The sequence below is a fragment of the Leishmania martiniquensis genome, chromosome 15 (genome assembly GCF_017916325.1).
Source record: "Leishmania martiniquensis isolate LSCM1 chromosome 15, whole genome shotgun sequence".
Taxonomy (NCBI): domain Eukaryota; phylum Euglenozoa; class Kinetoplastea; order Trypanosomatida; family Trypanosomatidae; genus Leishmania; species Leishmania martiniquensis.
In genome coordinates this window covers 71,852-96,767 of record NC_090150.1, presented here as the reverse complement: position 1 = coordinate 96,767, position 24,916 = coordinate 71,852, and the positions used below count along the sequence as shown (strand labels likewise).

The 24,916-nt window shown below is 56.6% G+C and overlaps 9 protein-coding genes across 9 annotated transcripts; 7 read left to right on the top strand and 2 right to left on the bottom strand.

Annotated features, from left to right (window-relative positions):
• Positions 1–66: 66 nt before the first annotated feature.
• LSCM1_06835 (uncharacterized protein) lies at positions 67–1,818 on the bottom strand (the record flags this gene model as incomplete). Its single annotated transcript, XM_067324240.1, has 1 exon — positions 67–1,818. The coding sequence occupies one exon, from the start codon at positions 1,816–1,818 to the stop codon at positions 67–69; it is 1,752 nt and encodes a 583-aa protein (XP_067179911.1).
• Positions 1,819–2,414: 596 nt separating this feature from the next.
• LSCM1_06834 (uncharacterized protein) lies at positions 2,415–3,458 on the bottom strand (the record flags this gene model as incomplete). The annotated part of the gene is made up of 1 exon (XM_067324239.1): positions 2,415–3,458. One exon carries the CDS (start codon positions 3,456–3,458, stop codon positions 2,415–2,417), a length of 1,044 nt encoding a protein of 347 aa, XP_067179910.1.
• A 1,021-nt stretch (positions 3,459–4,479) lies between these two features.
• On the top strand, positions 4,480–5,127 carry LSCM1_06833 (uncharacterized protein; the record flags this gene model as incomplete). Its single annotated transcript, XM_067324238.1, has 1 exon — positions 4,480–5,127. One exon carries the CDS (start codon positions 4,480–4,482, stop codon positions 5,125–5,127), a length of 648 nt encoding a protein of 215 aa, XP_067179909.1.
• A 2,559-nt stretch (positions 5,128–7,686) lies between these two features.
• Positions 7,687–9,252, top strand: LSCM1_06832 (uncharacterized protein; the record flags this gene model as incomplete). The annotated part of the gene is made up of 1 exon (XM_067324237.1): positions 7,687–9,252. The coding sequence occupies one exon, from the start codon at positions 7,687–7,689 to the stop codon at positions 9,250–9,252; it is 1,566 nt and encodes a 521-aa protein (XP_067179908.1).
• A 2,791-nt stretch (positions 9,253–12,043) lies between these two features.
• LSCM1_06831 (uncharacterized protein) lies at positions 12,044–12,712 on the top strand (the record flags this gene model as incomplete). Its single annotated transcript, XM_067324236.1, has 1 exon — positions 12,044–12,712. The coding sequence occupies one exon, from the start codon at positions 12,044–12,046 to the stop codon at positions 12,710–12,712; it is 669 nt and encodes a 222-aa protein (XP_067179907.1).
• A 927-nt stretch (positions 12,713–13,639) lies between these two features.
• LSCM1_06830 (uncharacterized protein) lies at positions 13,640–14,476 on the top strand (the record flags this gene model as incomplete). Its single annotated transcript, XM_067324235.1, has 1 exon — positions 13,640–14,476. One exon carries the CDS (start codon positions 13,640–13,642, stop codon positions 14,474–14,476), a length of 837 nt encoding a protein of 278 aa, XP_067179906.1.
• A 1,544-nt stretch (positions 14,477–16,020) lies between these two features.
• Positions 16,021–16,512, top strand: LSCM1_06829 (uncharacterized protein; the record flags this gene model as incomplete). Its single annotated transcript, XM_067324234.1, has 1 exon — positions 16,021–16,512. The coding sequence occupies one exon, from the start codon at positions 16,021–16,023 to the stop codon at positions 16,510–16,512; it is 492 nt and encodes a 163-aa protein (XP_067179905.1).
• A 1,068-nt stretch (positions 16,513–17,580) lies between these two features.
• LSCM1_06828 (uncharacterized protein) lies at positions 17,581–19,335 on the top strand (the record flags this gene model as incomplete). Its single annotated transcript, XM_067324233.1, has 1 exon — positions 17,581–19,335. One exon carries the CDS (start codon positions 17,581–17,583, stop codon positions 19,333–19,335), a length of 1,755 nt encoding a protein of 584 aa, XP_067179904.1.
• A 3,336-nt stretch (positions 19,336–22,671) lies between these two features.
• Positions 22,672–24,906, top strand: LSCM1_06827 (uncharacterized protein; the record flags this gene model as incomplete). Its single annotated transcript, XM_067324232.1, has 1 exon — positions 22,672–24,906. The coding sequence occupies one exon, from the start codon at positions 22,672–22,674 to the stop codon at positions 24,904–24,906; it is 2,235 nt and encodes a 744-aa protein (XP_067179903.1).
• Between the last annotated feature and the right edge of the window lie 10 nt (positions 24,907–24,916).

The following is a 24,916-nucleotide window of genomic DNA, read 5'->3' as shown; positions in this document are numbered from 1 at the left end:
CGCTGCTGCTGATGCAAGGAGTATCGCATTCATGCACACGCACACAAAGCGGAAAACATTAGGGCGCTACTTCAACAGGGGAACGCCCTGACCGTTGAGCATTGTGCCCGGTGGGTAGCCAATCGCGTTTTTGCCCTCGGGCTTCATGGCAGGGAAAAGGAGCACCTCCTTGATGTTCGACTGGCTCGTGAGGAACATTACAAGGCGGTCGATGCCAAGACCCCAGCCACCAGTAGGTGGCAGAGCGTGCTCCAGAGCGGCGACGAAGCCCTCGTCGATTTCCATCGACTCTTCATCGCCTTTGTCTCGGTTTCGCATCTGTTTGACAAACTCCTCACGCTGCACAATAGGGTTGTTCAGCTCGGTGTACGCATTCGCAAGCTCCTTCTTATTGACAAACAGCTCGAACCTCTCCGTCAGACGGGGGTCGTTGCGGTGCCATTTAGCGAGAGGCGACATTACGCGAGGGTGATCGCAGATGAAGCAAGGGTCGTGGCACTCAGGTTCGAGAAACTCGGCAATAAGGGCATCAAGGAGACGAGGTGCTGTGTAAGGCGGAGGGCACTCAGCCTTGTGCTTCTTGCACAGGTCCATCAGAAACTCGACACCCGCATCCGACTCGAAGTCGATATTGTCAAAGGAAACCTTCAATCGCCTCTCAAGCTCAGGAATAATGTGCAAGCGCTTAAAAGGCTTGTTAAAGTTAAAAACAACCTCTGGTAGCGGCTTGCCTTCCGAGTCTTTTGGTGCATAGCGGACAGTCGGTGATCCGTGGATTTCCACGGCTAGGCCGTACAGAAGGTCTTCCGTCGCGGTCATCCAATCGTTGTAGTCCATGTACGCCCAGTACGCCTCACAGCTGGTGAACTCGGGGTTGTGTGTCAGATCGATGCCCTCATTACGAAACTGCTTGCCGATTTCGTAAACGCGATCCATTCCACCCACGACGAGCTCCTTCAGGTACAGCTCCGGCGCAATGCGCAGGAACATGGTCTGGTTGAGGTCGTTGTGGTGCGTTACAAAAGGGCGCGCCGCAGCACCACCGGCGATTTGGTTGAGGACCGGTGTCTCTACCTCCACGAAATCGCGCTCATCAAAGAAGTTGCGAATGTACTTGATGATCCTTGCACGTACCATGAAAATCTTAATATTGTCACGGTTTACGATAAAGTCAAGGTAGCGCTGACGGAAGCGCTGCTCAATGGAGGAAAGACCAAAGTACTCGTCGGGTAGCATGTGGTAGCAAGCTGAGAGCAGCGTGATCTCGGTTGCGTTGAGGGAAAACTCGTGGCTCTTGGATAGGGATGGCTTGCCTGCAACACCAATGATATCACCGCGCTTCAGCTTAGAGTGAATATCAGCGAACTTCGACTGGTCAATGTAGTCAGTGAGGGCTGAAATCACTTGCACAGTCTCCATGTCCCCTTGGATGGTAATAAAGTGCAGTTTCGAGCCGGAGCTACGCTTGTTGATGATGCGCCCTGCGATCGTGACCATTTTGTCGAGGGAAGTGCCTGGCTCGGTGATCAAAGGTGCGTACTTCTTTCGGTACTGGGGAACCGTGTACTGACGGTGATACTTGTGCGGGTAGGCAGCGCCGAGGATACCCATCTCCTTTACCATGGCCAGGCGAGACTCGAAGTAAGATGGCTCTACCACCTTCTCTTTCTTCTCATCCTGCGGAAGCTGGCTCCGAAGCTCAGCCATCTGCTTCACCAGAGACTTGTATTCATCACTGTCAGTACCCTTGCGCTTCTTGGTATGCGTGATCTGCGAGGCGATCGCCTCGATCTGCTTACGGAGCTCTTCCGGGGACATGAGAATGGCCTTATACTCTGTTTTCTGTCACAATTAGGAAGCTGTGCACTAGGAGCTTTCCCGGTCAGCCAAGACTAGGTGAGGCAGTATTATTCGTACAAGAAGAGATGCACATAACGGCATCATTGCATATGCACAAAGAGGAGGACAAGAGAAGCAAAGAGTTCTTTTTTTGTGTGTGTGTGTGAGGCCGAGAGCAATGAGAAGGGAAACATCCTGGAACAAGATGCCCGCACACACACAAAAGACTGCTATTCTTCATCAGCGCCGCCAAGAGAAGAGCATCTGAAATGTACAGATCAGTATCATTGATTAAAAACACATTAGATATTCATTTATTCTGCGGATCAGCAAAACAACACATGAAGTAACTGCTAGGAAACAGATAGCAGACTCTTCTTGAAGAGCTCTCTTTGCGGCGGTAGCTTTAAGAAACGCTGTCAAGGATCAAAAAGAGAGTGATAGGTTGAACGTTGATAATGCGCAGCATTGCTGACGATCCCTTAGCGCGTCATCCAACTCACAAGTTTTCACCTGAGACTGCATCTATGGATGTAAGAGCCAGAGAAGCATACAGAAAAAAAAAATCGGTACCGTCATGCCTCGCACCACTTTTTTTCGTCGAGTAAGATGCTCATTTTCTTTTCGTTGGGAACAGTGTCAACGAGAAGTTTCCCATTAAAAGAGAGCCCTGCAAATACCCACGGGCTGCTGCTGCTCCAGCAGAGGGAAACAACACTATCTCCGTAGTCTGCTAGTCGGCGAAGGCACTTTGGCTCATTGATCTGCTCAACATCCCACAGCTTCAGTGTGGCGTCTGAGCTGCCCGACAGAATCAACTCGTCTCGGAACGTGTTGAACAGGCAGCTCTGCACCGAGTGCTCATGTGCTTTTATGTGCTGCAGCATTGCGAGAGAGCAAGAGGCATTGTATCGTATATCGTGAATGTACACATAGCCGTCCGTGCCTGCAGAGAGGAACTGCCCGGGCTTCAAACGATCGAAATCGATTGCTGTTGTGTAGCCGAAACCATGTCTGTGCTTGGAAGATTCGAAGGAAATCTCTTTCTTGCTACGCAGATCAACGAGCTGCAGCCCATCAACGTCAGAAGAGATAAGGCAGAGAGTCGGATCGTAGGGAGCCAAGGCGGCGCAGCGAATGGGACCCCCACTGCTTTTGTAGTTGACCATTTCTGTACCGATCTTGGAGGAGCTCAAGAGTATGGTGGTGATCGTATTCTCGTGCACTACCTTGAATTCGCTCTGCAGTCCGTCTAAATCCCATAGCACACAGCTGTAGCGCTTCCTGATTGTAGCAAGGGACTTGGGCTCACTCATCACATCTTCCGAAATTCGGAAAATCTCTAGTTTCTGCAATGATGAGACAGCAAGGAGACTGTCCTCGGAAAGAGATGGGGAGCACCACAGACCCATCACTGGATCGTCATGTGACCATACCGTAACACACTCTAACGATTTCATACTGTCCTGATACTCAATGAGATGAATCTTGTTCGCTACCGAAGAGCTAGCGGTCCCGATGAGGAACCGGTGGCACTCCTGCGAGCTAAGCAACGGATGATAAAGCGGGCACAGTGACCTCGCTTGGCTGTCTAGGCCATATGCACATGCGGTGCTCATTGTGACCAGAATAATAAAAACACCGATGCACCTCTGATGGCATTGGGGGGGCGGCGAGGCTGCACTCAAGAAGGCTGTCACACCGGCAAGTAGCAGAGGAAGGGCAAAAAATAGGAGCGAAGATGAATGGGCTGGGCTCTGCTGCAGTGTTACTCGTTTGTGCTCGAAGTGGCAGCACAGCGGTGGAAGAGTTTCAGTGAGGAGACACATTCATCGTTAGGCGGGGAGCGGACTCGTTTGTGCGGCGAGCAGCTTTCCGATAGTAGGCAGTATACTTGTCGATGCCGCGTACCACCTCGAGCACATGTCGGTCCAAGGCGCCAGGAGCCTGAATAGTGAAAAAATTTTTTGCACTGTCTTTCAACAGATGCAGCGCATCAGAAAAGAGGAAGGGGGGAATAGCACCACAAGAAGGTCTCAGCGCGCGTTGGCAGCAAGGCTCGGTTTTTTCAGTGCATGAGGAGGCTTCCAGGCAAGCAGATGCGGTGGGGAGGGGGGCATTCCAGTCTTGAAGCGGCTATCGTCTTGTGGGCCATTCAAGCGAAGCTCCGGTGAAGAAAACAAAGGGGGCGAATGGAGCACATGCCAGCCCACTCCCGGAGCGTGATCATCGAACTTCATTTCATAAAAAGAGAGCTTTCCCTCGAAATAGATTTCTTTGTGGTGCCACATTAGAGCGATAACAGTTGCACGCGATGTGTGACGTAGGATTGAGCGCGACTATCGCCGTGGCTGGATCTCTTGGCCAGATTAGGGGCTACACCACAGCCGCACCCTCGCACATCTGAACGAAAACACATCTTCAGTTGACTGCCACTTCCTGCGCCTTGCCATCTGCTTTCTGTGTGGATCTTCGATCGGCACAATGAGAAGGTAAAAAAGCTCTTCACCAGCTTTAGAAATCAAAGGTGCCGCTAAAGTGCATGTGAATCACTTTACTCGTTTCCAACGCTTCTTCGCCTTCCTGTACATTTTCGGCCTCCTTTCACGCGGAAAGGGTTTCCTCCCCGTGGTCCTCATCATGCTCGAAAAGGCGGAGCTACCGTTTAGGAAGGCTTTTCACTCTAATTACGAGGCAGAAAGCGGGCTAACAGATGCCCCGATGTTATTCTCCATTGAAGTGGAGGATGTGGCCGCCTTTAAAACAGGAACCCACTCAACGGATCTGCAAGTCCCCGTAGCGCCAACGGTCAACTCGATAGAGGTAACCTCTATGGTCTTCAAGACTACCGGTGGATCTCCTCTGCGAAAAGTGCACGTTTTTATGCAGCACCTTGACTCTGAAGGCACAGCGATTGGTCTACCGGTTCCTCTTGTAGCGACTGACTCCACCAAGGCTTGCGTGCCTTTGAAACTGAAGCTCTTCAATGGGGATCGAGTACGACTGCTGCTGTTTCAGAGCGGCACGGGGCCTGCAGTCACTGAAGTAATCGTGAGTGGGTGTATCCTCAACAACGCCGACTGCTTATTTGCCCCTACCACAACTTCGACTGCTCTACTTTCTTGGAAACCGGAGCCATTCCGCTCCGTCAAAGAGCCGAGAGTTTCTGAGTCTCGGAAACGCAGTCGCTCTCCTCCACGCGTCACCGTGCGAAAAGGATCTGCTTCTGACGATGAACCGCCCACACTTGTCTATGCTTCAGTTTTCGGTGGCGATGACGAGAGCTGAGTACAAAAAGAGACGAAATATCTCTGAAACTGGGTAGCAAATAAAAAAAACAGGAAAAGGGTCCGCGAAACATGCTGTTGTCGGTTTGAAAGAGCCTGCAGATTCTATTCTTTGTGTCGCTGCTCTTTCCCCTCATCAGGGTCTATGGGTCTTCAATGATCCCTCTGAGATTGTCGACCATTCATAACTTATTGCGAAGCTTGCGCGTCTTTAACTCGTATTGCACGTGACAAGCAGACAGCTGTTCCACTTCAGAGCCATTAACGAGGCCAAAAGGTGCCCCGCTTTGTTCTTGCCTCTCCTGTGGTTTCTTAGGGCACTGATGTCTACTTAGCCTGCTTTCTCGTTGTGCTCATTCGACGCGCACCGTGAATCACCTCTTGTAAGCTGCACGAGAGACACCGCCGCTTCTGTCCTCAAGCATAGCTATGGAATGGGCCCGCTTGGGTCGATGTATGCAGCTCCTCTGTCCCCTTATTGAGTGGACCGCGGGGCAAGTGTGCACAGAAGGGATGTAGAGAAACGAAGCACAAAGCTTCGACTCGTCGCCTGCTTTGAGGATAGGACAAACTGTCTAAGCCGACCTGGACTTCTCCCGGATGTAGCAGAGGGAGATGCATTTGTGGCTTAATGCATTTTTATAGATTCGCTTGCGGTGAAATGTCACTTGTGCGAAAAAAACGATCTACTTGTTTTCTCATACCTACCCTCATCTCTTTTTGAACCCCCTTACTAATGTTACCTCAACTGCATTCTGTAGTTGAGGGTGATGGGATTTCCATCCGAAAACGGCGGTCAAATCGAGTGGTGCCGATCCAGACGACTAGCTGACTATGCGCAAATGGCACACACGAAGCGAGGGCGACACACCGTGGATCTATCCACGTGCACACTAAGTAGCCTTCCGACAGATACTCTTTCTGTTGAAAAAGAGAATGACGTACTTTACCGCCTTTTAGAACTCCTTCCAGAGCGCTACACAAGCAAAGTTGCGGAAGAGCAGCGAATTCCTGAGGGCCTGATAGTACAGATTCTTATCAAAGCACGCGCAATCATAGCTAGCGAGCCGATGCTTGTCGAAGTTGATTCGCCTGTTTACGCCTGTGGCGACCTACACGGCCAGTACTACGACTTGGTAAACATTTTTAAGCGATGCCCACCGCTGGGGGGCACTGTTTTCGGAACTGATGCAAAGAGGGCGCGAACAGAGGACAGCTCTTCAATCGATGATAACACGTACAGCTTTCTGTTTCTTGGAGATTATGTCGACCGCGGCGCTCGTTCCGTTGAGGTCGTTGTGACGCTGCTGGCTCTCAAGATAATCTCTCCACGACATATGACCATGCTTCGCGGCAACCACGAGGACGAGCAAATCATGCTCTTGTACGGATTTTATGATGAATGCAAGCGACGTTACGGCATCAAGCTCTTCAAGATGTTCACCGATTTTTTTCGTGTTCTTCCTGTAGCAGCTCTGGTTAATGGGTCCATTTTCTGTGTGCATGGTGGCCTCTCTTCTGAGCTCCGTTGCGTGCGAGACATTCCAGATATGCGCCCATGCAATGTCCCGCACTCCGGGGTCATTTGTGACCTTCTGTGGGCTGATCCCGAAGCAGATCTGCCAGCCGGTGTAGACTGGGCTCCGAGCTCGCGCAGAATATCATCTGTGTTTTCCGAGCGAGCACTTGAGCGGTTTTTGGTCGACAACGACATAGACTTAGTGTGCCGTGCGCACCAAGTAGTTGAGGAGGGATTCCAATTTTTTCCGGATAACAAAAGACGACATCTGCTCACCATCTTCTCAGCAACAAACTACTGCAACGAATTTGGAAATAGGGGTGGCATCTTGTGCGTGGATGCAAAGGGGGTGTGCAGCATCATTACTCTGGAGCCACCAGACTTTGTCCAGCAGCGGGATATCATGCTTTTCCGGGACCCTCTTCCAAACCCTCTCAACCGCGACTAACATGGGGAATAGGTGAGAGGGCATCATGCGATTTTTCTTCACATAGATCCGCATGCATCATCCTTCATTCACCCATTGCAGAAAAAATATCTTTTGCTTTTCATGGCCTTACTCGAGCGTGAGGAACCACATCGATCAAAAACGAAAGAAGAGCCTGGGTCCCTTCTCCCTAATAGGTACTATAAAAAGGGCGAAGCTGCGTCAAAATGACCTTTCACTATATATATATATATGCATGTATTTTTTATGTTGTTTGTTAGACCGTATCTCGGCAACATGCGACACAAAAAATACACCCAAGAGCCAATGCGTTTCCTTGCGCTGATGAGTGACGTGCCTCCTTAGTGTACCTTTCACGCGCAGATCCCTACACTTCTTTGCTCTAATTGACCTCCCTTTCCCAATTTTTCTTCAGTGCTAGCATGTGCCACGCTTTTTTTCATCTTTTCTGTGGAATCTGCTGGTAAAGGCAACAAAAGCGCTGCTGCAACAGGAGAGTGCGCGTTCATAGCTACTTTACGTGATCAGCTGACTTGCAAAACACACATATTACGTTTTCGTTCGTGCGCTATTTTTCTATCTGGCCATCCGAGATGGCAACAGAGCTACAGTTTGTCATGGAGGCAAACAGCAAGCTGCTAATGCATGCGAAAGTTGTAAATCCTCGAGGATGCTCTATTGACATCGACAAGCACATTCGGAAACCAGTCTTAATAATGAAAGGAGCACCTTCTCAGACCCGCGTGCAAATCCCGCGCGAGGACCGCCCTCTCTCTTCATTACGATTGCACAACTCTCTTTTAGCAGCTCAAATTTGTCTCGACTCCACGGATCACTTCGCGCTGGAGATCGTCGTCAGCCAATATACAGTAAACCGGACGAAACTGGTAATCGGCACCTATGTTAAAACTGCTCGATACGACGAAACAGCTGAGGAACTGACAACCGCCTACCTCCCCCTAATCATACCTCGCAGCAAATGGGTGCAGGTGGTGTTTCATGTTGCCGGCATTGCGCACTCTGTTTTCCATCTCCCTTCTATAACCTGCATCGACACAATTACCCTCACCGGCACGGGGAAGATGTCGTGTGTGTTCACGAGCAGTGACGAGCAGTCATGCATAGACGCGGCACCGGAGAGCATGGCGCTGTTCGCGGTTCCTGCGTATGTTCCGCCGATCTGGAAGACGGCCTCCGCGCCGTCGGAGCATCGTTCGCCTCCGCTTGTGGTTGAAACTGTAACAAAGACAGTACTGAAAGGGGATGTGCCTTCTGCCATAGCAGCCGCTGCCCGCGTCGAGTCGCCGCCCTCGGCAGCAACACCTCTCTCGATGCACTCAGTGATCCCGCCGCGGCTGCAGCCACTTCAAGAGACAGCCACACCGCCCTCTTATCCTCATCTTTCTTCGACTAAGAGCGCCTCGGTGCAGGTCGGGGCACCTTTGGGAAAGGGATCGCCCAGCTTGACTTCCAAATGCGATTATATTCGACTCGTAGACAGTGAGGACATAACGATCAGGGATGAGCATGCCACTGCATCATCCTCGTACGGGGAGGGGCACCGGCAGCAGGCATTGCAAGAGGCCAACACAGGCAAGTCTTCTGGGGTAGTACGAGCGGCAGCGATCAATACTCCGGGTGGCCTCAGCGCTTGGGAACAGTTTTCTGAGGAACCTACCGCAGCACCCGTCACTGCTTCATCGGCACGTGCGGGCAGGGTAGACGCAGCTAAGCGACCGCCACGTAAACCGAAAGGCGTGACTGCTTCCCCAGGATCAGGCGACAACGAAAGGCTGCAGCGCATCATCGCGTCTCGCAAGCGGAGGGTGGTGCCGGCGCAGGTATCCGCTAGCAGCAGTGGCGATGATGGGCGGAGTAGCAGCTCACGGCGGCAGCAGCGCCTTCGACGTCACATGCGTGTACTTAGGGCGAATGAGCAAAAGGTTAACAAGGCAGCAGCAGCCAAGACGCTCGTTGCGTCTGAGCTTCCGCTGTCCCAGAGAGTTGCGGTCGCGGAGGATTTGACAGAGGCAGCCCCGATATGCGGATACGGCTTCGGGTATCTCGGTGTGCTTAAACCAAATGGCGAGTACGAGGAGGATGAGAGCGCCAACCTCAACTTGGAGGGTGCGCTCACGTTGCTGACAGACGCTGAGTGAAATCGTTTTGTGGGTGGTGGTGCGCATGGGTAGATCCAAAAGGAGAAATGCAAACAACGCCTCATTCCGAGATTCAGATGAGCTTCAGGAGACGTGGTGCTTTGCCCGCACGGACAGTTTTAGGACTTGCCGTGCCTCCATCTGTAGCTCGCTGCTTCTTTTTTTCTTCCTCTCTGCCCCTTGAGACTGTCAGCTCCCTTCCGTTTTCACTGACCCTTTTTTGCATCTGTTCGGATGTTTTCATTTATTTTGCGGTGTCTCTGTGTCCTTCTCGTACCTTTCGGCTTCTGCTTGTACCATCATCAAGAGTTCACACACACACACACATACACTTTCAGAAGCCTTTGAAGATACATTCCCTCTTTTTTTTGTTCGTTTACGGCCTCTGTCCTCCGTTTTCCCTCTTTTATTGCTTTCTTTTTGAACCTGCGCATTGCTTCTTCGGGTCCGTTTCACTATATGCCCGCGTGCGGGTCGGCGTGCGCTCCCATTCTCCCTCCTCTAGCGAAAACAACGTGCACTGCTGGCATTCCCTTTCCTCGCTTTCGGGGTTTCCTTTTTCCCTGATCGCCCACATGTTCATTAGTTCTGCAGTGATATGCTGCTCCTATGAAGAGAGTGCATTGAGAAAAGGCGAAGGAAACGACAGCGTCCTGCAACACAGAGTGCCGACTCAGTATGTTGCTGCTCTTGCGTCGCGTCAGATGCACCCCCTCACAGTTTAGCTCTTATTCACCAACTTTTACGTGCTTCTCTCTGGGTGTCTCCTCCCTCTTCCTTTTTTTTTCGGCCGCCGCTATGTGCCACACGCACATTCGAGTTGGCCCTCTCTCTGGCGTGCCTCTTATCCTCTGACCTTGATCGACATACGTACGCGAAGACCCCGATTCCTCACAAAACAAGATGGCGAAAACACACAACGACGTGAAGTACTGATGAGCTACGTTGGTGAAGAATGGCGCTATCTTGAGTAGCGTGCTCCCTCTTCCTTCACTTTCGAGTAGAACTCCTGCGAGTCCCACGCAATGCCTTCACAAACACATATTTGCTTGCTTTTCGAACGCTCGTGGCAGCTCTGAGGAAAACTGACACCTTCCTGCGTCTGGCGTCAGAGTTGTCCACTATCGCCCCTCTCCTCTCGGTGTGCGAGGAGGCTCATCAGTTCCCCACCCCCTCTATCCCTGCCGAAGGCCGAGCCGCATATCGCTGGACCAGGCTCAAGCGCCTGCGACGCAGCGAAGTCAGTGCGATGTATTGGCGCTGATGCCGCCGGCCAGGTCCTGCATGGCGCTGCGTCGCAGCAACATGCAGCAGCTAAGGCGCTTGCGCGATCCGCGTGAGGGGTGGCGTGCCGGCGTGGCCCGAACGCACTGCACTCGGCCCTCACTCTGCCCAATGGCGTGCGGGGAGCCTGCGGCACCCGAGCGGGACGCACCAGGTGGCGGGCACGGCGCTCCGATAACCGGGTCTGCGCATTGCGGCGCCGCGCGTCTGCCGGCTGCGTCGCACGAGGCGACGGGCCTGTGTGGCCGGCCCGGGGAACGCGGGTATTGGGGGGTGGGGGTCAAGCTCGTATGCTGTACGGCACAGAACGGAGACGCTAGGCCAACAACAAAAAACTGGAGTGCTGGCTGGTGGCGCAGCAAGCTAAACAGAGGTGCCAAGTGCCTCTTGCCAAGGCAGCACGCGAGGGTGTTTTTGAGACAGACGGGAAGCTTGCTGAGGAGTTGAAAAGAGAAGGTGCCGTGTTTCATGTACGCAAAGAGGCTTCTGTGGCGAACACTAGGTGCTCGGCCGTGTGTGGGGCCTGGGTCTCTCTCTCTCTGTTCCACTTGGTGAGCGTGGCCGGATTGGCGTAGGCGTGAAAAAGCGAGTCGCGTTGCCATCTGTTGTGATCATGCAGGCAGAGGTGGTGCTAGGGTGATCTGCATCGCAAGCCTGTGCCGCGCGCGTTCCCAGAAAGTGACGTTTCGTTGTCGACAAGGTATCCAGTTTTGGAATTTCTCCGAAAACTCTTTTAGCGCTGTTATATACGGAGACGGAGGAGAGTGCCCACGTTCATAGGTTTTTTGTTTCCACTATTCTTTGCTTGAGCGTGCCCGTCACATGTCACTGTATCAGTTCAGCTCGAGGCGGACAGGCCTTTTCATCGCTTTTCCCCAGCCACGAGAGGCGGCGTGCAGGGGTGATTCAAGCGGGTGGGATACCGGAATCCTTAAAGTCTCGAAAGAAAGAAAGAACACGAGTGCGCGGGCCGACCAACGCGTCAGTCATGCTATTTGAGGATGACCGGAGAGCGACGGAATTGTGATGGACGGCGTTGGCGGTGCGAGAGAGAGACGCTGCGGGCGCGAGTGGAGGGGCCTCCGACTGCTGTACGTTTCCACGGGAGCGGGCGACACGCCAGCTAGGAGGAGCTGATAGGGTGTGATGGGGTGTGCTATGCGTCTCCTTCGACGCCGTTGTCTCGCTCTCTCTCTCTCTTACCTTCCACATGGGATGCCGGAAAAGTGTTCTCGGTCGTCGAGGCAAATGTGCGTTTCAGCTTTCTTTGGCTCTTGGGATGTGCATGCACGCTAACATCGATGTCATATCAATTTTCCTCGCCTTCCTTTCCGCACCCTCTTTCTTCACCTCGACGATGCGTACACACACCCGCCCCTTCCCCCCCTGATGCACATCACCGATCCTATCACGCATGTGTGACCACCACGTCGACATCATTCCCAAACCAGAGGTGTTTTCGCTGTTTCACGACTGCACACACACACACATACACACACCGGGAGAAATGGCCTTTCCCAGCCGCAAGGATGCGTCTCGCGCGCAGCGCAAGGGCGCCAAGAAGCACCGCCCCGAGATTATCGTGATTGATCTGAAGGATCACGTTCTCGGTCGCGCGGCAGCCGTGGTTGCCAAGCAACTGCTGCTCGGTAAGAAGATCACCGTGGTGCGATGCGAGCAGCTCAACATTGCCGGTACAGAGATCCGCAACAAGATCAAGTATCTGCAGTACCTACGCAAGCGCAAGCTGACGAACCCGACGAAGGGCCCCTTCCACCACCGTTCCCCGTCCGATGTGTTCATCCGCACCGTGCGCAGCATGCTGCCTCGCTACACGAAGCGCGGCATGAAGGCGCTGAACTCGCTGGTGGCCTACGAGGGCGTGCCGGCCAACGTGGTGCGCACTGGGGGTCGCGTGGTGATCCCGCGCGCCCAGCGCCATGTGTGCTACCGCCCGGAGCGTCCGTACACGGTGCTCGGTAACATGTGCAAGCATGTTGGCTGGAAGTACAGCGACGTTGTCGCCAAGCTCGAGCAGGCTCGTCTGGAGAAGGCGTCTCGCCACCACACGAAGCAGGCGAAGCTCCGCGACGCGTGGAAGGCGGCCCGAAAGGAAGCGCTCACCAAGATGCCTAAGCACAACGTCGAGGTGCTCAGGAAGTTCGGCTACGCGTAAACGTGTGCCTCTGTGCGTGAGTGAGGAGAGGCAATGAGCGACTACTCTTCCACACTTTCTCACACCGAAACACTTCTGGTCGCAGTCACTGCGTCACCGCCACCGCCACACTGCATCTCTCTCTTACACACACACACACAAGCGCACGCACAGACGTTCTCTGCTGCAGCTATAGTCAGTGTGCGGGCGGCGGCGCTTTGATTTCGTTCTTTTTATTTTGCCTTTTCATTATTTGACACGCTTCTCTCCCCTCTAAAGAAGAAAAAAACGAATGAACGCAAAAACGTCTTGAAGAAGACCCCTGAAAAGAAGACGTGGGGGGGACGCTGACCGGGCGACAGATGGAGCCGTGCGCTCATCAGCCGGAGAAGTGCGTATGTCGGTAGCCTCTCTGTAACGCCTCTCCGTGCGCGTATGAGAGGGGTTGGGCTCGATGCTCCCATTTCCACCACCCTCGTGCTGTTTCTACATGTGGCGGAGTGAGCCGGAGAGAAACGGGGGGCGGGAGACGAAAGTCTGAGGTGGTCACCAATCTGCCCCACCAGCAGCGTCGCACACACACACACACATGTCAGTGCGCCAGCGAGACAACCTCCAGAAAGGGGGAGCAGGGGTGGGTGGACGGCTAATTTGTGGCCGCCTGCCTGCCTTGCCCCCTCCTTTCTGAGTGGAAGCTCGCGCACATAGTCCCGCAATATGCCCATCGCAAGTTCTATTGACGTCACTCCGTGCGCAAACAAGCAAGGGCCACTCCTGCCTTCTCTTTCGCGTTTTCTTCATGAGTCAGTCATCCCTCCTTCACTCTCCTCCAGCCGCCCATTGGCCGCGCTTCCTTTCAGGGCGACTCCTTTTTGGCTCTACCCGCGTATGAGAGAGGGTTGTGTCACACTGCGTCGTCTTCTGTTTTCCGTGGTCAGTAGGCTGACTATGTCCGCGTCTTCACCAAATGATGGACGACCGACGGCACTGCCGTCACTGCCCGAGCAAGCCGCTCTATCTCCAGTGGCAACACCAGCAGGGGTGGCCGGTGAGAGCACGCTGGGTGCCGACATAGCGTCCGCCAAAGGGGATTCACCGCCGTCTGAGCGACACGCCATGTCGTTCGAGGAATTCCGCCGACACTACGTGGCATCTCGGAGGTCCAACTACCTGAGCAGCCATGGCAAAGGCATGCCGGCACATGGCACTGACGGCCCCGATGAATTGGCCGACGAGGTCACTGAGCAGCTCGATGCTGTAGGCGTCCGTCGCCGGCGTATTGTCTCAGCTAGTAACGACACGAGGTCGGCTCAAACAGCAGCGACAGCAGCAGCGTCTACACCTCCACTAGCTGCGCAGGCACCTCCAGCTCTCCTCGCTCGCGTTGCCCGCTCTATAGGCCTATTCGTGAGCTGGCTGGCTGATCGCATCATGCGCAACCGCGCGCACTACCTCCAGCTCCTCCTTGTGTTCTTCGTTCTGTACGTCCACGTCAAGCTGGACAGCGCCCATCTGGTTTGCCTTATTCTCTTGTATGTTGTCGTAAAGGGCACCCAGGCGCTTCTGCAGAACTTTCATATCGGTCACGAGACGGGAACGACCGGGGCACCGTCCCTGCTAGGCCGTCTCTTTAAACCAGAAGGACATGCAGGACCTGTGTCGAAGCTGCGGAAGATCGGCTACGTTGTTGCAAAGTGTGTGGAGGCCTTCTTGCTAAGCTTCTTCCCGATGTACTCCCTCGAACACCTCGAGCGGGAGCTCGGCACGGATGGCATTGTGGGCTGAGAGAGACTCGACATACGAGGGAATTGCATCCTGCCTTGTGCGTTATCCTGAATCGGGCTCGTTGTCGGGAAGTGTGCGCTTTTTTACCCCTCTTTCTCTGTTGGTCCTTCTCAATGTTTCATTCCATTGTGCTGACCCCCCCCTCTGAGTGCCTGCTGTTGTTCCTGACGATGCTGAACTGTGGAGCCTCACGCCATGGTGCGGTCGTACGTGTGCTCATGTGCGCCTGCGCATATGTGCTGTGCTTCTCCCCTCCTTTGAGTGCCTCCCTCGGCTATGCGGGCGCGAAATCGTTCTCCGGCGCACCCCCTCTCTTTACGCCTTCATGGGCTTCTACGAAGGCGAGGCACAAGTTATTTTTTTGTTGTTGGCCTAGCGTCTCCGTTCTGTGCCGTACAGCATACGAGCTTGACCCCCACCCCCCAATACCCGCGTTCCCCGGGCCGGCCACACAGGCCCGTCGCCTCGTGCGACGCAGCCGGCAGACGCGCGGCGCTGCAATGCGCAGACCCGGTTATCGGAGCGCCGTGCCCGCCACCTGGTGCGTCCCGCTCGGGTGCCGCAGGCTCCCCGCACGCCATTGGGCAGAGTGAGGGCCGAGTGCAGTGCGTTCGGGCCACGCCGGCACGCCACCCCTCACGCGGATCGCGCAAGCGCCTTAGCTGCTGCATGTTGCTGCGACGCAGCGCCATGCAGGACCTGGCCGGCGGCATCAGCGCCAATACATCGCACTGACTTCGCTGCGTCGCAGGCGCTTGAGCCTGGTCCAGCGATATGCGGCTCGGCCTTCGGCAGGGATAGAGGGGGTGGGGAACTGATGAGCCTCCTCGCACACCGAGAGGAGAGGGGCGATAGTGGACAACTCTGACGCCAGACGCAGGAAGGTGTCAGTTTTCCTCAGGAAACGCAGCAGGCTTGCGCACTGCACTGCATCATTTCACGCAGGCTTCTATGTTGTGGGACGGGCCGGCGTTGTCTGCACTCGTTCTCCTCCGCGGTAGGCCCGCGCTCCTATTTCCAGCAGCCTGCACACACGGAGGCGCACTTCTGTTGGGAGCTTCTTGGGCCATCCGCAGGGTTGGCCAGCACTTTCCGTTGGCGTCGGTACCCTCACCACCTCTGGTGCTTCTCTCTCTTTCGTTTTCTTCCATCTCAAACCAGTTGTGCTGCCTGCCCGCTAACCGGACACACACACGCACCCATAGTCTCTCTCGGCGTGGCTTATCATTGGTGTGCCTTGTCGACGGCGTTCCTCTCTCGCTTCTTTGGTCTCCCCTGGAACTGCGCGATTCACACGCACACGCACAGGGACGTTCAGGCGAGTGGAGCAACACGCGCGGCTCTCAGGTCTCCCACCCTCACCTCTCGTGGACCCTTTTGCCGCCATCGCGATCCGAAGCGTCCCTGACCTTTCCGCAGACTCGCACGAACTGTTGAGGTACTGTGCGGTATAACGACCGCCGCATGTGGTGACAGAACACAAAGCTCGCACGAGTTGAGGAAAGTACAGCGGGGCAGCAGACCACGACCAGATCATTCATATCATGTCAGATGCGATCGTGTCTGGCGCGTCCGAGGCGATGCCAACCACCATTGCCCTCGGTGTCGTGCTGGGCATTCTTGTGACAATGCTCGTGCGCCTACAGTTCAAGAGTCGCCAGTGGCTGGCCGAGAAGCCTCAGTCTAACGCTTTCGTGCCACGTGCCTACACGGTGGAGGAGCTGGCGCAGTTTGATGGGAAGAAGAGGCCGCAGGCGTTCGTGGCCGTCAAGGGGATCATCTACAACGTCTCCCTCGAGTGGTACGGGCCCTCCGGCCCGTACAACGCCTTTGCCGGCTGCGACAGCTCCCGTCAGCTTGGCAAGGTGATCGTCGGCCGTGACGAGATCAACGCGGACTGGACTACTCTTTCCCCGGAGCATCTTCAAACGCTGCACGAATGGGAGGAGCGCCTCCGCAGCAAGTACCCTGCAGTAGGCTGGGTGACGGATCCCAACAAGGACTTCGTGAAGCGGGCGGCCTCTCTCGCACCGTGAGAGGTAAAGTGTGTGCTTGTGTGCTTGATTGCTGCTGCTGATGTGAGAGAGTCTTTGGTGGCATTGCCGGTGGTGGTGCATAGGGTGAGGTGTGCCCCGGTGGTGGGGGAGGGAGGGAGGGGGGGCGTTTTCATGGACGGACTACAAAGGGTGCGGACTCCCTCTCTCCCCTCCCCTCAGGAGGAGCGCCCTGCTTCCCCTCTTTTCCTTCCCTTTCCCGCGACCTTCACTGTTTTCGGCCGTTCTTCGCCTCTTCAGGTGCAGTCAACCGGCTCGCCACAGATACATCACCACCGCACCCGACACTTCCACGTGCCTCTCTCGGGTCGCCATGCCCCCCCTACCTCCTCTTCTATACTCGCCTCGCATGGCTCGCAGGCCACTGTCGGATACGCGTAGCTGGTGTGGACGCTATCTGATCCGCAACTGCACACCGCTATCGAACTGCATGCAGGCGAGCGATAGGGCAGCGAGGTGATGAAGACTTCCTGAGAAAGTGAGGCCGGCGCACGACCTGCATCGCGGGGGCGAGGGGGGAGGCTGGGGAGCTCTTCTTCGCCCCCCTTCGCCCCCGGGTGCCTTTGCTAAGGGCTTTGCCATCCCGCTCCTTCCACAGCTGCGTGCTCCACTGGCCGCGTGCTTACAATGCTGTACCTCTCCTACGTTGGCAGTAGCTGCCGCTGACAATTCCGCCGCCACATGGTTGACGCGGAAGGTCGAGGGCTGACGTGAGAGAAGAGAGGAACAGGATGCGCAGTGGAGGGCGACACCGGGTGCAGGCAGCATCTCCTAACCGCACCGCGCAGGTTAAGGCATCAGCTCCCATATCCTGCCCCATTTTTCTTCTTTGAGACGCCGCTCTCTTTCAGCTTCTGCTGCTCCAACCCACGCACAGCGATGTATACACCCGAAACACCCCTCCGCTTGCATCCATTCATCAGTCCACTGGCTCCTTCCTTCGCTTTCCTTTCCCCTTCCCTTTTTTTGGTACGCTCGTCTCTCTGCAAGTCTGCCGCCCCTTTTCCTCGTCGAAGTAGCCACCGTACTCACTTTCTCTGTCTGATCGCGATGTCAACCGCGGCGCACCGAGATGCCGCTGCTGTCGGCGGACACATTGAGGTCAGCTTCACTGGGGCTTTCGACGCACCTGCCGACCCCACGATTGTGACGCACTCAGACGAGCTCAATCACGGGGCCCAGTTCCAAGGTGTAGTGGTAGACACACTAACATTGAACGCCTCCGGCTCACCACCTGCAGTTGCCCAGGTGCCACTCCCCGGACTAGGAGGCAACGTAGAGTCATTGACGACCTCGCGCGGAAGCCCTGCACTCTTGTCGACCGCTACGAATACCACCGCCGCCACTACTCGGGGATCATCCCATACCCACCCGCATCTTCTGCACATCATAAAGCAGCAGCAACAGCGCATCGCCACATTGCAGGCGTTGCTAGCACGCATCGCAAAAGGCGCGCAGCACTCCTATGAAGCGCTGGGGTCTCTGCGGTGCCAGTCGTGTGCCTCTGCTCGCGCTGGTCGTGACCTTGTGACGGATGTGGCCTCGCCAGTCGTTGGCGGCGCGTCGCCGCTGCTTGCGTTGGTGGCAGAGGTGAGCTCAGCTGTGGCGGCCACTGTGCGGTGGGCGGACTGCGTCGCCGCAACACCGATGCTGCCATCACCCGTCTCACGCGACGGTTTCACAGAGTGGCGAGACGACTCGCCGGAGCCGAAGTGCTGCTCCCTCACTCCCTCGTCGCCTTCCACTGCACCAGCCACGTGCTCTCTACTTCCGGTGATTCTTCTCGACATCACGTCGATGTTCACAACGCGATCGGCACGTGCAGTCGCTGCGCGCCCCGACTTACGGGAGCCGCCGCTCTCGACTCATCGCCGGTGCTCAGACACGCAAACGGAGTGGGCTGCCACAGAGTTCACTACTCTGAGCGACAAAGGCACCAGTGGAAGCGGTGACGCTGCGGGGCGACTGGTGAACCAACTGCGTGGCGAGCTGGCCGAACTACAGCGGCGACTCAAAGAAGCCGAGGCGCTGATATCGTCACTCCGTGCCGCCACGCTCGCTCTTCAGCACCAAGGGTCTGCCCCTGGCGCCTCTTGTGAGTCCGCCGATGTCGTGACTTCTCCGAAGAGTGGGGCAGTGGATGCAAGCAGGATCGCCTCCGTGTCTGACGTAAGCAGGGCTCGTTGTGACGGAGCTGCTGCAGAGCGCCTAGTATACGGCAATGCGAGCAAGGAGATGGAGGAGTTGCAGCGTCTTCGACTGCTGCTCCGCTTCTCGGAGCTGAAGAAGGACAGCGATCGGCTCGCCGAAGTGGAAAGTGCGCTTCGAGAGGCCTCAGCAGCCCAATCGCGCCTGCAGAGCCGATGCGATCGCTTGGAGCACGAAAAGACACAGCGGGGGAGCTGCCTGCGGGCGATTGCTTCTTGTGTCGAGACGGCGTTGGGGAGCTTGAGCAACGGCGCCTTTGGCAACCGCAGAGATGACAACACTGCTGCTGCTGCTGCAATGGTCGCGTTGCCGGATAAGTTGGTGGCCGTGCTGAGGTACATTCTGCGTCTCTGCACAGACGCTGCGCCGTCTCCGGGCGCGCAGAAGGCGTCCTCACCGATGCAGCGACCTTCTCGACTGCAGGCCCTAAAGGCGCTTGTGCGGCCACGCCAGGGTCGTCTGCAGAAGGCCCTCAGTGACAGTCGTGAGGGTGGGCAACCTCTACCGCCCCGCTCGTCGCCTCGAAGGACATCTTGGCGCGGCTCTGGTGAGGCAGCAGCTGCTGCACTCGGCGAGCGACGCGGGCGGAAGCAGTAGCAGTAGTGCAGCGTACAGCTTTCTGGAATTGTGGCACTTGGGCGGACGGGGGCCGTAGAGGGGAGGTCTGAGGCGGTCACTTCGACCTTTTCTTTTCCCTGTGTACTTCGAGGTCCACTGCCTGCAGCGGCGCTACTTTGCCGGCCGCTGCTGCTTCTTTGTGTCTTCGCGGTGACGCTGGTAGACATGAGGGCTCGCTTCACCGGTCTTCCTTTCCTACTGCCTAGGCTCATGTGGGCAAGAGTACCTTTCTTATGTATGCACGCCTACTTTTGTGCGTGCAGGTTGTGTCCTTCCGCATCATCTGCTGGCGTGCTCTGACGGGAGCTCTTTACCATCTCTGACCCATCGACGCTTCACTCTCTTCTGCTCCACGGATGACCGCGTAGGCAGGAGGAGGAGGGGGAGTTGACAGAGAGGTGGGGTGAGGGGCGATGGGGACAGAATGTCGTTGGCGTGGTCATTTCCATCATTTCCAGCGATGGCGCCCCCGTCTCTCTCTCTTTCAACACTCCCCGTCTTCTTCCCGTCCGTCTGCACCACAGCAGCCGCCTCGCTTTCTCCTCTGCCCTTCCCGTGTTGTGATCTTCACTTCTTACATGTAGACTAGACGCGCAGGCGCTTCGGTTCTTCCGTTGAACACGCCGCTCGGCTCCCTTTCACTTCTGAAGACTGTAGCCAAAAAGAAGATGCAGCGGTCACGGCTATGCCCCGGCTGCCCTTTGCCTCGAAGACGGGGGGGAGTGGGCGGGTGGGTGGGCTTGTGCATTGTCGGGGTAGTCGACCATCTACAGCGGGCGCAGCGGTGTGTACGACGTGTGGAGCACCTGCGCCACGACATGTGCACGTGAGCTGAGTGCTCAGCGCAGCATTGGGACCGCAGCGAGGCCGTTCCGGTCTGCAGGGGTGAGTGGACTGTTGCGCCATCTTTCCATCCGCTCCCCCCTTTTTGTGCTGTTGCGCGTGTGTCATCTCCGCCGCTTCCTCACTGGCGGCTATGCGCTCTCTTCTCTGAACTTCACCTTGTTCGCGGATCTCTGCTTCGCCTCGTATGGGTTGCGCGTCGGCCTTGTATTGCCTTCGCTTTCCCTCACTGGTGTACGTGCGCACACCTTCAATGTGAACGCGTGCCTTCACGCCGGTCATCTCGCGGCCGTTAGCTCATTGATAAGAGTAAGCGCAGTAGCACCACCGCCACATCCGCCGCCAACCTTACCCCTCCCCCCTCCCCCCCTTCCAACACCCATACCGATCTAACAACAGGAGGCAAAGCGATACACGGCAGGAGGGGGGGGCAAAGCTTTTCTGCTTCACACCGTCGATTTCTTCAGAGACAGAAACACCGACACAGCAATAGATAACGAAAAAAAAAGAGACACGCTGCTGCCTCTTCTTTTCCTCTGCCGACTAATTTCACTGGTTGACGGAGTCTGGGGGAGGGTGCGTTAATAAGGATTATATATACGCACAAAGCGCTCACACAGTGAATCACCCACGCCCTGCCCCTGTATCCTGCATTCACGCATATTCACGCGTCTGGACGACTGTAGCAGATCGCTCGCTGCTCTCCCGGAGCGGAGGTAGCCCCCTTTGTGCCTCTCTCCTCTATTCACTCCCTGCCTCGTCCTATCTAATCTGTCCACCGGCACCCTTTGAAAGGGGTCGTCGGCGGGTCGATTTGTGCGTTGTGTGTTATTCTCTCTCTCGGCTGCTGCAGCGCGTGGGCTCCGCGGATTGCCAAGTGGCGTAGAAGAGTACCGGGCCAGACTACCGGCCACCGCTAGCCTATTCCCCTTTTCATTCCGTAACCCTTCTCTTTTTCTACAGTGACACGATAAGGCAGAACTCTCTCCTCTCGGCACGCGGGGTCTTGCCCAGTGGCGCGCCCACCGCACACCCACGCTTATCGAGGATAGACGGTACCCATCAGGGTGGAGGGAGACGGCTTCTTTGCACAAAGTCCCCCGTTGCTCCTTCATTCTCTGTGGACAGACAGCGGCAGCGACGACGGCGACGACAGCATTTTCGGCTGCCGCGCTTTTTTGTCGCCTCTTTTGGCGCTCCTTTCTCGTGTTGCGTGCGTGCCCACAGCTCCTCGTATTGTCGTCATCCGATTTTGTTTTGCGGTGCTGTGTGCCAGGGCATTCTCCCTCTGGTCTTCTCCCCTCTCTCTCCCCGCCCTCCACATTCATCATCGCTCTCGTTGTCATCTTGATTTTTCGCCCCCCCCCCTCTCTCCCTCTCCCTTTCACGCTACGCCTGCCTGTCTGTGTCTCTGCTATTCGCTCTTTCACATATCTTTGTGCGCGTCTCTGTACCTCTGTGTGCTTTTCTCCCCTCGGCGCTCTTCTGTCTCTTCATCCCCGCTGGTGTTTATCCCTCCGCATTTTGTTCTGTTTGGCTCTCAGAACTTTGGTGGTGCGCCTGTGCTTCGTGCACCCTTGTGGGCCTGTGTGAACTTCCGCAGCCCCTCTCTTTCTCGCTCTCTCCCCGTCTGAGCGCTTTTCTTCAAGTGTTGACTTTACTGCGCGTCTGCCTGCCTGCCTCAGTTTGCGCTGCGCGTGTCTGTCTGTGTGCGGGTGGCCATCGCGGCCCCCCGTTCTCTCTCCCATTTGCTCTTTCCTCGGTTTACCTCCTGTCTGTGCAGCTCTGTCCTCGCCGCTTTCCCTTCCTTCCTCTCCCCACCCCCGCTCTGCTACGCCTTGAAACCCGCAGCTCCTGTGCGCGTGAGAGGCTCATCTTTTTTCTTTCCCTCACCCCCTTTTTCTCATTTTCCCCTCCGTCGTGGACCGCCCGCTCTCGAACGTACTGTTGCTTGCGTCGCTCTCTCTCCTCTCCACCCCCACTCCCTCTCCCCTCCTCGGTTTGTGGCGCGCGTGTGCGCGCTGATTCAGCTGCGGCTGTGTGTGTGTGCCATCGAAGGTCGTGTTACTGTGAGAAAACTCGCATTGCTCCCTTCCCCCTCCCTCCCATAAAAGGGAGACACATAGGCGCACGATATCTGAAAGGGCGGCAGAAACTGACGACGTCACCAACAGTGCGCTGTCAGAGGAGGCAATATCGATAGGCTCTCTCTCTTTGCGTAGGTTCGTGATTCTGTGGGAGTCGGCCGTGTCACGACGTGAGGCCAAGAGAGCGGAACAGGATCGGATGGTGCTGCAGGTGTGTTTGTGTGCTTGTCTTGGCATTGAACGGTATTCTCCACTTTTTTTTGGCTTCTCCTTATAGAGTGCTGGCGAGTTGGGGCCATGCTGGCCTGTGCACTTCCCTACCTCCCTTCACAACTTACTGCTGCTGCTGCGTCTCTCTTTCTGACGGCCTCGGGGCAAATCGACAATGACGGAATCGGCGAAGGCAGCGCTGCCTCGTGTAAGCCCAGAAGCCTTTGCGCAGCAGCACCGCGGCAGGGGCGCGACACCAGAGGGGGAGAACCATGCGCCGTATGAGGTGGGAGCGGAGCCGACGCTAGAGGATATCAGCCACAGCCACTACCACCACTACATCGGCGCTGCCCCTAAACGACTCCACTGGCACGCGTCCGATGTTGTGCGTGCTGGGTACTCGGAGCCGAGCGCCTCTGGGGAGCCCGTCACGGAGCCTCAAGAGGCTCGAGCTGTGGGCGTGACGCCCGCCCCCACGGCAAATGGCAGCGGCGGCACCCGCATCTCTGCCTCGACCGCATCCCGGCCTCGCCCTTCATCGTCGCAGCTGTCTCCCTCTGCTGCGGGCGAAGGCCACTCAGCGTCTTCGGTGCATCACTCCCATGTCGTTCACGTAGATCCGACAGCGCCGGCTGTAAAGCTAATGACGCCGGCCAGCCCCGATAGCGATAGCCACCTACCTGTGCCTAGGTCCCCCGAAGACCGGCGGAACCACGCGCACGCCGCCGCTGCGGCAGGTGTGTCATCCTCTCCAGCGCCCTCTTCCACAGCCCCTGGACCACGGGCACTGGGTGCCGCTCCTTCCAACGGCGTGAGCACCACCTCCGCTTCCAAAGACGACTCCCCGGCATCCGCCACGACGCACGCCAGAAGGGGTTTCAAAAACGGTGCGCCGCTGCCTCACCCACGGCCAGTTGGCACCACGCCGCCACCATCGCTATTACTGCTGCCGACGTCTCGCCCCAAGGCGTCTAGCGTAGAAGCGGCTCCATTGACCACGTCAACGTCCACCTCGGGTGTTGCCGCGAAGGCGATTGAGCGAAGTGGCGCGGGCGCGAGCACCTCAGGCGAGGCGGATCCGTACGCTCGCCCAGCCGTCGCCCTCAGCGCGCACTTGCTAGATTTGTACAAGATGGTGAACGCGCGGTACTGTGCGCAGCGGCGCCTCGAGTCGCCGGGACCAAAGTACAACAATGGCTACGACGACAAGGATGGCCACTATTTGTTCCTACCAGGGGAGGTGATCTTCCAGCGTTACATTGCACAGGAGGTGCTGGGCAAGGGCAGCTTTGGGACCGTCATCCGCGGCTTTGACCAGAAGCGGTCCGAGGCGGTGGCGATGAAGATCACGCGACGCGGCTCGAGTTTTCGGAGCCAGGCGAAGCTGGAGCTCGACATTCTGTTGCGCCTCAACGAGAACCCTGCGCTGAATCATCTCGTGGTGCGACTGCTGAAGGTGTTCGAGTGGCAGGGTCATTTAGTGCTGGTGTTTGAGCTGCTAAGCTTCAACCTGTACCAGCTGATTAAGTGCACCAAGTTCAACGGTGTTAGTCTGGACCTCGTGCGCAAGTTTGCCTACCAGCTGACGCACACGCTACTGCAGCTCGAGTCACAGAAGCCGCATCCGATCATCCACTGCGACCTGAAGCCCGAAAATATACTCCTGCGCAATCAGAACAGAAGCGGCATTCGCCTGATCGACTTCGGCTCCGCTTGCTACACGGTCAAGCGCTTCCACCGATACATACAAAGCCGCTTCTACCGCAGCCCAGAGGTCATACTTTTTCTCGAGTACGGCACGCCGATCGATCGCTGGTCGCTGGCGTGCGTGCTCGTGGAGCTGCACACCGGCGTGCCTCTCTTCGACGGCCGTACGGAGGCGGCGCAACTGGCAAAGATCGAAGCCACCCTCGGACCAATCCCGGCGACCATGGTGGCAGGGTCGCCCAAGGCGAATCGGTTCTACTATGGCAACTCTACCACTGGGTACCAGCTGAAGGAGCCCATCGCGGAGCGGCGCACGCTCGAGAGCGTCATCGGGGTCACCACCGGTGGACCGCGCGGCCGGCGCCTTAACACCCCCGGCCACGACGAGAAGGCGTACCGCGAGTTCCATGACTTTATTGCGCGATTTTTACGGTATCAGCCGGAGGAGCGAATGAGTTGCCGCGAAGCACTGCGGCATCCGTTCCTGATGCCCCTCTACGCATCAGATCTTCAGCTGCAGAAGGAGCGTGAGGGGGCCGAGTCTGTAGCGGCCCCGCCGCCCCCACAGCAACAGCAGCACCCGCAATGCTCTCAGAACCGTCCACCGCTGCCGCCGCAGCACATGGCGGCCACAGCGGCCAGCGCGCAGACCTCTGGAGAGCTCAGCCGCACACCTGCTCTTCCTCCAACCCACGAGAGATGAGGAGAGCGGC